The sequence below is a fragment of the Neovison vison genome, chromosome 12, assembly GCF_020171115.1.
Source record: "Neovison vison isolate M4711 chromosome 12, ASM_NN_V1, whole genome shotgun sequence".
In the NCBI taxonomy this organism is placed as follows: Eukaryota; Metazoa; Chordata; class Mammalia; order Carnivora; family Mustelidae; genus Neogale; species Neogale vison.
The window spans coordinates 8,710,389-8,722,435 of record NC_058102.1 but is presented as its reverse complement, the minus strand read 5'-3'; the positions used below and the strand labels follow the sequence as shown (position 1 = coordinate 8,722,435).

Genomic DNA, 12,047 nt, shown 5'->3' with positions numbered 1-12,047 from the left:
TTTTATTTACTGCTTTTAGATCATTCTTTCATTTGTAGAAAGAGAATAAAGAGGTTTCTATTTAAAGTTTTTAAAAGATTTTTTAAGCACCCTTCATCTGCCTAAGCAATCAACAGTATCATTTCTATTTCATTCTTATTAAGAACATGAGAATTTTAATGTAGATGTAGTACATTTGGCAACAACAATTGGATTTTACTGTTCAGCCTGGTAGGTGCTGTCTTCTGCCACAAAAGGAGATTTCTGAAGAGGACATATTGGGTTGCATCAAATGTTCCTGATGGTAAGAAGAGGAGACGCTTGTCAACAGAATGATGGAATCATGTCACGATATAGTGCTAATGAATTGAAAAAGGAAAATCCAGCTTTAAATTTCTTTTGAGAGAAGGGCACCATTTCATGCTAACTGATGGAAGATGCTGAATGATGTAAATCAGTTATAGTGGTTCCTCTCAAGTAAGAGAAAACAGTAATAATGAGAAGTGGAAGACTGATACAAAAAAGCTAGGTGCTATTTTATGCCTTTGTTAGAGTCCAAAGCATGTAAGATTATTCAAGTCTATTTTCTCCCTTAAAAGCCAGCAGCAGCAAATAAAACTGGTCTCAAATTTAAGAATCAATTTTACTTAGAGTCAATTTTTAAAAAATAATCTGATATAGGATAGACTTTAGGGTTTGAAGCCAACAGCTAAGAAAGAAATCTTGAGACGTCTTTGGTGTAAAAAGGTGGTTTTATTAAAGCCTGGGGACAGGACCTGTGGGTAGAAAGAGCTGCACTGGGGTCATGAGGAGCAGCCAATTACATACTTTCAAGTTGGGAGGGGGTTAGGGATGGTGTAAGCCTCCCAGGTATTTAGGAAGGAAGGTTTCCAGGATCCTGAGGGGGTTGACTACTGTTGGGAAAAGTCATTTATTATTGTTTAGTAAGCCCTCAGTCATGAGACCCTTCAGATGTATATCAGTGGGTCATATGCTTGGAAGATGATTGCCAACATGTATTGGGGGGGGGCAGGAGTGGGAGGGTAGAGGTAAAGGAAGTTTCCAAAGGCATCTTTTTATGTTAAAGTACTTACAGGATCCTAGAGGTTGGGTTAAGATTACCTTTTGCCCTTGGCAAAGTATTAACATCTAGGCAGCTGAGTCCCTAGAGGAATGTCACTCTGCCTGTTTCAAGGACTTATCAATGGACTATAAGTAATAAGGAAATTTGATGACTTTTCTTCTGCCTTTGCTTCCCACGTCATAATCTACAGATTTTCAGTCTGTGGTCTACAATGTAATTAAGGAACAGTGAAATTTTAATTTTATGTACTTTTCTGAGCTGCTAGAAAATCAGGTAAATCCAATACCTAACTGAGTTCGGGAAAGGGTTGGGAACAGATGGTGAATAAATAATTCCAGCCATTCTCACTGGAACAGTGGCAGGCCAAGCGGAAGACCAAATAAGTCTCTTTTACAAGAAAGGGAGAGAGGGAAGTTAATATGGAGCATCTACTATTCAGTCATTTCTTCATTAACAAATATTTGGCAAACACAGATTCAGTAACGAGTAAGACTAAAATGGTTTCTACTCTCAAGGAGCTTGCCTCAGAAGGAGAAACATACACAAAACAGAAAAACAAATGAGCGAATGAGATCATTGCAAATAATCTTGAGTTGAACAGATTGCCAGTCAAGATGGTTCTGTAAGTTCACACTTTGGGGATACCAACCTTCCCCAAACACACAGCAATGGCAGAGAAAATACGAATGTTAAAATTAAAGACACAGGTCATGCTCAGAAACAAGACGGACATCTTCATGGATAAGAGCATGAACAGAAACATGATGGTATTCAGAACATGCGAGGAGCTCTCAAAACTCAATGGTGATAAACAAACAGTTCAATTAGAAAATGGGCAAAAGGGGCGCCTGGGTGGCTCAGTGGGTTAAGCCGCTGCCTTCGGCTCGGGTCATGATCTCAGGGTCCTGGGACTGAGTCCTGCATCGGGCTCTCTGCTCGGCGGGGAGTCTGCTTCCCTCTCTCTCTCTGCCTGCCTCTCTGCCTACTTGTGGTCTCTCTCTGTCAGATAAATAAATAAAATCTTTAAAAAAAAAACAAAAAGAAAATGGGCAAAAGATCTGAACATACATTTCACCAAAGAGAAGTTATGATGGTACAAAGGAGCACATGAAAAAAATGCTCGACATCATTAGCTTTTGGGGAAACACAAATTAAAACCACAATGAGGTATCATCACAGACCTATTCAAATATCTAAAATAAAAACGGTAATGGCAAAAGTTGGCGAGGACGCAGGGAAACTGGAGCTCTCATACACTGCTGGTGGGAATGCAAAATGTTATAGCTGCTCTAGAAAACAGTTGGACCTTTTTTTTTTTTTAACCAAATTTAGTATGCACTTACCACACCCCTCAGCAATCACATCCTCACGCATTTATCCTAGAGATATGAAAACATCACAGCCTGAATGGATCTCAAGAGTATTATATTGAGTGGGGGAATAAAAAAACTCTCAAAATGTTATATATTGTCTGTTCCATTTACATAACATTCTAAAAATAATAAAACTATAGAGATGGATAAGAGATCAGGGCTATCAGGGCATGAGGTGGTTAAGGGGTGGGGAGGAGATGGGGTGGGTAGCAGGACAGACCGCTTTTGTGTGGACATAACACTTCTGGATCTTGATTTTGGTGCTGGTTACATGAATCTATACTTGGAATAAAATTGCTTAGGAAACTGCCCCCCCCAACACACATACATAAATACAGATTAAAAAACTGAATACTGAATTGAAAATTTGGAAACTGAGTAAGGCCTGCAGTCAGTCAGCAGTAACATAGCGATGGCCATCTCTGTTTCAATGCCGTGACTTGTACTACAGTCACAGACGATGCCAGCGGGGGGGTGGGGGGGGTGGGGGGAGGGATGCTGGGTACAGGGTACTTGGGACTCTGTACCTATAGCTGCAGCTGCCTCCAAGTCTATAATTTTATTTCACAATAAAAAGGTTTTTTTAGATGAGAGAAAGATGGACTGTCCAACAACCAAAATATTATTTATCTACAGGGGTGCAAAGATGATAAAACCCGTCTTACGCTATATAATAAAATTCTAGAGGGCACAAGGAGTCCATTTAGAAGAAAAAGTCAGAGATCTTTATTATATTGGCATAAAAAGAATTTTTCTCAAATAAGATGTTTTTAAAAGATCAGCTATAAAGGGAAACTTCGATAATCTAAACTAATTCTTATTTAAAACTGTGTTTAGCAAAAAAAAAAAAAAAAAAAAAGCCATCAAAAATGGAAGTTCAAAGACAAGCACCATTTCTCTCAGAACACATGAAGCTGCAGCTGGAAAGGACAAGGAGACAAATTCTCCCCTTGGGGCCTCCAGAGAGGAATGCGGCCTGCAGACGCCTGGATGTGAGCCCAGTGAGACCGTGTCAGACTTCTAACCTACAGAACTGTAAAATAACCCATTTGTGCTGATTTAAGGCACTGGGCTGGCGGTAATTTGTTAGAGCAGCAACAGGAAACGGCTGCAAGTGACTTACCTCTGTGGATTTCCAAGCATTAGTCTTGACCGGTAGTGTTCCCTGGGACAACACGGTTCCACTAGGCAACTGAGTGTCTTGGCACTGCTCTTGTTTCGCTCCTGCCTTGGAAGTGTTTTCTGTCAACAACATAAAGCTAAGATTTCACTTTGGCAAAAAATAGTAACGTTTTTATGTTAGCTCCCAATTTTTAAGCTGATTACTTCTGAAGACCCATTTTGTCTGCAACAGGTACCTCCTGGGTCGACGGTCATTTCAGTTTATCCCTTCATAATAATTGACAAATTTAGGCCAATTTAAAAAATATAACTTTGATTCTAGCCTTTTTACCCATCAATACTTTTATTGTATGCTTTATTATTTGAAACATCTTTTTTAAATAAGGCACAATACAGTATAGAAAATTATTGTATGAAAATTATCCTTAGCAAAAGCAGGAATGACAACTAGAATTATCCTAATTAATATTTAAAAGAACTTTATTACTGCAGTGTGAATTTCAAGTGTTCACATATATGAGGTGTAGGTTGTATGATGAGAGAGCACTTTTAAACAAAATTTAAAAAATTTTTAAACATGCTATGACAGTGAAATAGGAGATTTCTGCTTGTATGTTTTAACTGAATTTAATGATTTTGTTTTCCTTTCTACCTTTTCTTTTCCTGGGTGGGGAGGGGCAAAGGTGTAGGGAGAGAGAGAATCCCAAGCAGCCTCTGCACCCAACATGGAGCCTGTCACAGATTCTCAGGACCCTGAGATCATGACCTGAGCCAAGACCAAGTCAGATGCTTACCCGACTGAGCCACCCAGGCACCCCTCCTTTCTTTCTTTCTTTTTATTTATTTATTTGACAGAGATCACAAGTAGGCAGAGAGGCAGACAGAGAAAGAGGAAGAAGCAGGTTCCCCGCAGAGCAGAGAGCCCAATGTGGGGCTCAATCCCAGGACCCTGGGATCATGACCCAAGCCGAAAGCAGAGGCTTTAACCCACTGAGCCACCCAGGTGCCCCTCCCTCCTTTCTTTCTATCTGAATTACGGGGTAAACGAAGTATTACCGCCAACTCTCTTTCAGCATGCTATTGGGTACAATAAGAAGTGTAAGGAAGCGATCTTCAAACCGGTATTTGCATACCACTGGGTTACTTAAAGACTTCCCAAAGGCCAGGTGGGCATACATAGTTTTAAAGAACCCAATGTCCAGATCTACCACTTTTATATATACTCTTTCCAAAAACTGATCTGCCTAAGAACGGAACTGTGTGGAAGCATCAGGCCAGTTCTTCCCTCTTCCGCTTTCATAGTCAGTTTCCTTTCACTTTACACAGACAGACCCATCCTCTTCCCATCTTCTTACGATGCATCTTCCTTTATGCTACCACTCTTAGAGCCATCGAAACAGACAACAGTAGAACAGTACAACAGTAGAAAAGACCGGGGTAGGGAAGCCTCCTTCAACCACGGCAGGAAAACCCAAAGTAAAGCTCCAAAATTTGTCCTATTTTACACATATTTCTCTTAATGGCAAAGCATGACATAAATAGCACAGTATTTTGGTCCATACTGGGGTGTTTGGTTTTCAGATCTATTACAGTATGGAAGAGCGGGACAGTTGACAAATTTCATTTAATGTCCTGTGCTTTTCATCCCTCAGCTGTTGTCCAAAAATGCATCACTTCTGAGGAGGACAAAAGGAAAGCACAAGCACGGAAGACGGGGCAAGTTTTTTCATCAACACGACAGACTTACAACAAGGCTCCACATCTTAGCCATCTCCCCTAGGAGAAGAATTCAAGAACGTGAGTGCAATCACAGTGATGTTTATTTGAATGAAGTAAGATGTTTTCTGAAAGAAAGTTGAAATCTGATCTAGCAGACTATTTTGACAATAAAGGCTGGCTTTGCCAACTAGGTAAATATGGTCAATGTTTCCCAAGAGTAGAATGAACGAGATCTGTAGTTCTGAAGAACTGCTGAGGCATATTTAAAGCATATGAAATAATAATCTCAAAAATTGTTATACTAACACGCCTTCCACAATGAATGTTTTTCTTTTTCACACTTTGTGAGTATATTGTGCTAAAGTGTAACTGGCAATAATTAATGATCTGATAAATTTTAGTAAAGGTTTTTTTGATATTATTCCCCAAAACTGAGAAAGTCCATTACTCCTAATGACTGTTTAACAAATCTTTTTCTATGAGGGTTGTTTCTGTTTCTTTGCTTTCAACAACACTGAAGACAGACCTAATCAAGTCAACAGCTGACAAGAGATGAAAACCATTTTTATAATAAATTACTATATAATTCTGGAATATTACTTAAAAGGAATTCATCGAATTGACTGACATTGCTATAATAAAACACCTTCTATTCCCACCTACAATTTTATGTGAAAAAGTCTTCTTAGCATTTCCATCCATAAAAATGTAAAAGAGAAACAGAATTTATGCTGAACCCTGCTTACTTCCAGCAGTAAGTAATATTCATAGGTGGGTAAATAAGCAGCTCCATGTATCTCATAGAAACATGCGTTTCCAATAAAATGGTATTCTTTTTGAGTATTTATAAAAATTATAATATACTTACATGGTTTTGGTTTTGATCAATTGTGTGCTAAAAGTAATTGTAATAATAAATCAATCTAGAAAGAATAGTTTACCACTTAAAAGCCTCTGGACCTAGAAAATGTAATTTCAATTTATATACATGTTTGATGTAAAGAGGACTTCCAGGCATCACAAAATACTTTCTATTAGGATGAAATCCTACGAGGGATGTGGAGGAGAAATATGAATTCAAGGAGAAAAAGAAATTACGTGATGTAAAGCTTCCAACAGTTAAAGACTGTGTTTTTTCAAATGAATGGCTGCAGGTAGCAGTTACGCAGTGTTTAGGTTCCTTTAGATACTATTAGAAGTCTCGTAGAACCGTTTCATTCTGTTTTCTTTTGTCCTTAATGTCAATATTTTGAATTATGTCCTTTGCAGTGACTTATGATACAATTTCACATAGCAACCTAAAAAAAAAATGCAGGAGGTATTTAATTTTTCGAAATCACTTTAGGGCTATGCAAGAAAAACAGCTTGAAAACCAACAGTCTAAGACACGGTGGTTCTCGCCTTCAGAAAGTTTATAGCCGGACTCAGGAGATAAGACTGGCACACAGACTTAATGGGAAATAATTAGAGGAAAATAAGACCGTGCCGAACTTTCTTAAATTAACTAACTTTGGGAATAAGCATTCTAAGGAGGAAAAAAATCCCAGTGTGCACTAACCAGAAAGTGCCTCATATAGGAAGTAGAATTTGAACAAGGCTTTGAAGGATGACTAGGATCCTGATCAGTGTAGAATGAGAAATTATCCCAAGTAGGAGGAGTTACGTGGGCAAAAGGAGTATGATATATGCCAAAGACACCGAAGAAAGAATAAGAAATTTGCAATTATGACTCTAACTTTTCATCTTCTCCTAATGTCACATGAAAATGAATAATTAAAATGAGCTTATTTGGGGGCCCAGAGATTTTATAATGATTACTGGCAAACAGTAGGGGTTTGAGGCTTAGATCATCTCTGTACTTTCATGTGATTCATCAGGAACTACCTTTATGATCACTCTTTGAATATTCAGCAACAAAATTATCCTTCAAGTGACACGGACTTAGGTTTAGACATCACAAAGGTAGATTAATAACAATTGCAGGAAGTTAACTTTGAATTAAAGTGTGAAGAAAACTGAAGGACATCAAGAACTGTGAAAGAAAAAAATATCTTGAATATTTAGAGACACATTTTAGGCTAAACAGCTAAAATATTCTAAACCTATATTAAATAATCTTCTAGGGGCAAGGAGGAAGGCAGTTAGAACATAGTGAGTCTATGGAAATTCATTGAGACTTTTTTTTTTAGTACCAGCACAGCACTGGAAGTGAGGTGTGCTTAATTAAATTAGGTGATTACACCAGATTTATTTCTGGATTTTCACAAGCAAGTGCAAGGCGAGAGCACAAGTTTAGTTTCTTAGTGGAAATGAAGGCCCTTTGGTATCATAAGCTGTTTACCAGTTGAGACGGTGAAGTCACAAGTCAGGGGGACTCGTGTGCAAATATGAAACCCCAGAGGGAAAAGTGAAGGTGCTGAGGCAGTGATGCTATCGGGTCATTCGAAGATGAGAGGTTAGATACCAAAGCTGGAGGTGCCAGGAGGAAACCATTGAGAGAGAGCCTGTAGATTTCAGTGAGCCTGTGCAACTCAGATAATACCGCAGAGCAAAACTGGCAGCCCCGAGATATTTCTTAGATGAGATAGCAAACTGACATTCAAATCATCAGACATTAACAAGGCAAGAGCACACTTTGGAACCGAAATGTGGCACAAATTATGTAAATTCCCAAATTCCTCCACTTATTATTTAATCTAACAAATAGCATTGCTATGTATTGACAGCATCCTTTCAGGTGTAAGATAAGTCATTTACTTAACAAAATCAGCTTTAAAAAGAAAACGCATCTACCAAAGAAAATACTCCGTGGGCTGATGAACTGATAAGATGGGGAAGTCTCATAGTGATTATCTTTATATCTAACTTTTGCAGAATCATGAGTTTGGAACCTTAACAACTTCACTGTCTTGGAGCATAATTGCACTTAAGCATCTTCAAGTAACAGATGTTTGTTCTAATTTTTTAAACTTTCATTTTGTAATTATTTCAAACTTATGGAAATATTGCTGCTAGAAGACTACACAGAACTCCCAAATACTCTTTATCTAGGTTTACCAATTGTTAACGTTTTGCTCCATTTGCTTTATAATTCTCTTTCCTCGTGGACACACACATATTATGATACTCCAATGTTTTACACCTCGAGGAAAAGCCATTGTCGTAGGTTGGGTTCCCCAGGACGCAGATCCCAAGGCTCAAGTTTGTGTGAGGGAGATACACTAGGGAGTGAGCGCCTTCTATATCAGCACTGGTGAGGAGCGGGGAAGGCAGGACCGGGCCAAGGGAGAAACTCATCTGTCACGTGGCTGCAGCAGGGGCCGTGCCAGATCGATCTGCCAGGAGCTGTGGAGCTGGGATGGCTCTTCACTGTGGTCCTCCAGCCACAACCATGGACCACTGGATGTCATTTCCCTCAGGAAGGGACTGTGTCCTTGTGCCAAGAGGTTCCCTTCAACTGTTAGGAATTCCTAGAGAAGAACTGAGCTGAGACCCCCTCAGCTGCCCACCCTCCCAGCAGCAGAGGGAAGGAGTGCCTTGATCTGGGAGACAGGGTCTGGGGGGCACCACAAAGTCCACGGCAGACCCCATCTACAGACCCTGAGAAATGCTGCAGAGGGATTGGAGGTAGAGTGTGAGTACTGCAAATCTTTTTTGAAAGGCGAGTTTTGAGATTAGCAGAGAAAAGGCTTCCCCCTCGCCCCAACGAAAACACAAAGAATAAGAAAGCAGAGATGTTTAAGCAATTTTAAAAATCAAATTTTAAATTGGTAGATGAGAAAAGGTGAGAAAAGACAAACTTTTGTTGCAGGAGATCCTAAAAAGGGAGTTAAGGCAATTTTATTTCTGTGTTTTGCTAACAATAGCATACAAAATTTGAGACACTGCCAGTAGTTCTTACTTAGGAATAACCGGGAACGGGAAAACGCCCAGACCGCGTTAAGAGCTCAGCCGCAGAGAGGAGGAGCACAGTCACTACGCGAGCAGGATTAAGTGTTCAGGGCTGGCTCCTAGGTTAAGACAGCACACTGAAATGGCACCCCATCTTTACTGCCTTCGAAACACACATTTCCATCACCTAAAACTTAAGAAGTTTTAAAAAAGTCAAAATTAATTTTTAAAAATGTACAACAGCAATCTAACATGAAAACAGATACAACCAAAAATTTTTAAAAGGAAAATGACTGGTGGCCAAAGAAAGCATTCCCTGTCCCCCAAATGTGATAGTGATGAGTTGATCAGATTCTGAGATTTCTCAGGGACACATGGGGCAGGGACTCAGTCCATTAAGCATCTGCCTTTGGCTCGGGTCATGATCTCAGGGTCCTTGGATAGAGTCCTGCTTTGGGGCCCTTGCTCAGCAGGGAGCCTGTTTCTCCCTCTGCCTACCACTCCGCTCTCCTTTTTCTCTGACCAATGAATAAATAAAATCCTTAAAAAAAAAAAAAAAGATTCTGAGATTTCTTGTCACTATCCACATGTCTAGAACAAGGAGAACTGAGCGGACAATGCTTTTCTCACTCCTTGTGACTGAGAAGAGGTGGAAATTGGTAAAGGGAAAAAAAAGAGGTGTACCAGAGTGAGTAAATACAGATGCTGACACTTCCATGGAAGTGAAAGCTACAGTTTCACACTGAATTGCGTGGATGATCTGAAGTTCAAGAGCATCTCCCCACCCCAGGGCAGCAGGACACATTTCCCAGCTAGACAGGATGATCAGGATCCTGCACAAAATGTTCAGAGGACAGAGCAGAGCCCAGGTGTTCTAAATAAGATCATGTAAAGCCTCATGAAGGCTTCCCTTCCTCACTGCTGCAGAAAATGGATAAAATAAGAAACAGCACTAAAACCACAGCTCAGTGGAGAAAACAAACTGGTCTCAAACATGGTGGGAAGAGGGAAGAAATCACTCAGTGTGTCTGAGCCTGTAACTGCTGAATATGATGGTGCTGTGCCTCTGTCTCCTCTTTTACTTAAGACAACTCTGTGGATGGAAACCATATTATCCTCATTTTACATTGTGCTACAAAAGCTTGCATGTCCAAGGGCACATGGTCCACACAGACTGCGTCAGGATTCAAGTCCGGTCAGTAAAGTGCCAGGACCCAAGTGCTTAACTCTTAACTCCTCATTGCCTTCAAACACACTGCCTAGCGAGAGCTGCCGGAGCATCAGCAAGATGGAAAGAGACCCGGCAACTCCACAAACACATTCCAGGGGGAAAAGAGGAAAAGAGGAGGAGGAAGGGAGGGGGAAGCAAGAGAGGGAGAGAGAGGGGGAGGAAGATGGCATGCAAAAAATAGACTCCAAATGTACAAGAGAATGTACTTCAAGGAACAGAAGGACGTTCCTCACAATATGGCATTAGATGGTTTGGGAAGTTATTGTAAATTGTGTATTTTCATAGATTTCATTTTAGAATTGTTGCTACTGTATGACAATACAAGGTTGAGCTTTTTTTTTTTCCCAATGTTTCTTGGCCTTACATGTTTCCTCCTCTTTTTTTAGGAAATGCTTTCCATAGCTCCTTCCTATTTTTTTTTCCGTTGGGCTGTCCTTTTCTCACCGATGTGCAGAAATTCTTTATATATTCTGGATAATCCTTTGTCACTTACATATGTTAGAAATTTTTCTCCTAGTTTGGGACTGTCTTCTTCACTTCTTATAGGGTGTTTTTTGATGAAGAGAATTTAGAAGTTTTCTATTGCTGCCAAAAGTTACAATAAATTTAGCGGCTTAAAAAAACGCCCAAAACAATGTTGCCGTTCTGTAGCTCAGCTGTCCGGCAGGCTTGGCCAGGTGCTCTGCTTTGGGTTTCACAAGGCCAAAATCAAGGTGTTAGCCAAGCTGGACTCTTCTCTGAAGACTCTGAGGAGCAATCCACTTCCAAGATCATTCAGGGTGTTGGCAGAATTTGGTTTCCTTGTGGTTGTAGGACTGAGGTCCCCATTTCGTTGCTAGCTGGCAACCAGGGATCATTCTCAGCTTCTAGAAACCACTTGTGTTCCTTAATCACTCCAGTGATACCACTCCAGTTCCTTTTCAAGCCAGTAAAGGTGCATCAAATCCTTCTCACACCTGGAATCTGTGACTTCCTCTTCTGCCACCTGGGAAAAACTCTGCTTTTAAATATTGTGTGATTGGATTAAGCTCGTCTGGACATTCCCTCCCCCTTTTTTGGAATGTTAAGTGGCCTTATTAGAAAATTTGTTTAATGGAAAATGACTACAAAATGGTAGGCATTTTACATCAGTAAACAAAGGATATCCATTATTTTAATTCTATTATTTACTTAGAATAAATTAACATATAGTGTATTATTAGTTTCAGAGGTAGAATTTAGTAATTCATCAGTTGCATATAATGCCCAGTGGTCATTCCATCACGTGTCCTCCTTAATGCCCATCCCCTATTACTCCACTCCCCCCCAACTCCCCCCCAGCAACCCTCAGTTTCTTATAGGTAAGAGTCTCCTACGTTTGTCTTCCTCTCTAGTTTTATCTTATTATTCCTTTCCTTTCTCATGTTCATCTGTTTTGTTTCTTAAATTCCACATACGCGTGAAATCATGATATTTGTCTTTCTCTGACTGACATTTTGTTTAGCAAAATACTTCTAGTTCCATCCACGTCATTGCAAATGGCAAGATTTCATTCTTTTTGATGGCTGTTTTGACATATAATGTAACAAAATCATGGGAGGTAATCATCCACAGGTAACGCCCACCTCTCAAAGGGGAGGGGATTATATAAAGACAAGGGTCATTGGGG

The 12,047-nt window shown here is 39.9% G+C and overlaps 1 protein-coding gene across 1 annotated transcript in view; it reads right to left on the bottom strand.

The window, feature by feature from the left end:
* The window catches only part of ENTHD1 (ENTH domain containing 1), a 94,955-nt gene that overhangs the window by 55,859 nt on the left and 27,049 nt on the right, over positions 1-12,047 (bottom strand). The window contains exon 3 of the mRNA XM_044227350.1: positions 3,560-3,678. Within this exon, the coding sequence (XP_044083285.1) occupies positions 3,560-3,678 (119 nt within the window). The remainder of the gene's footprint in view (positions 1-3,559; positions 3,679-12,047) is intronic.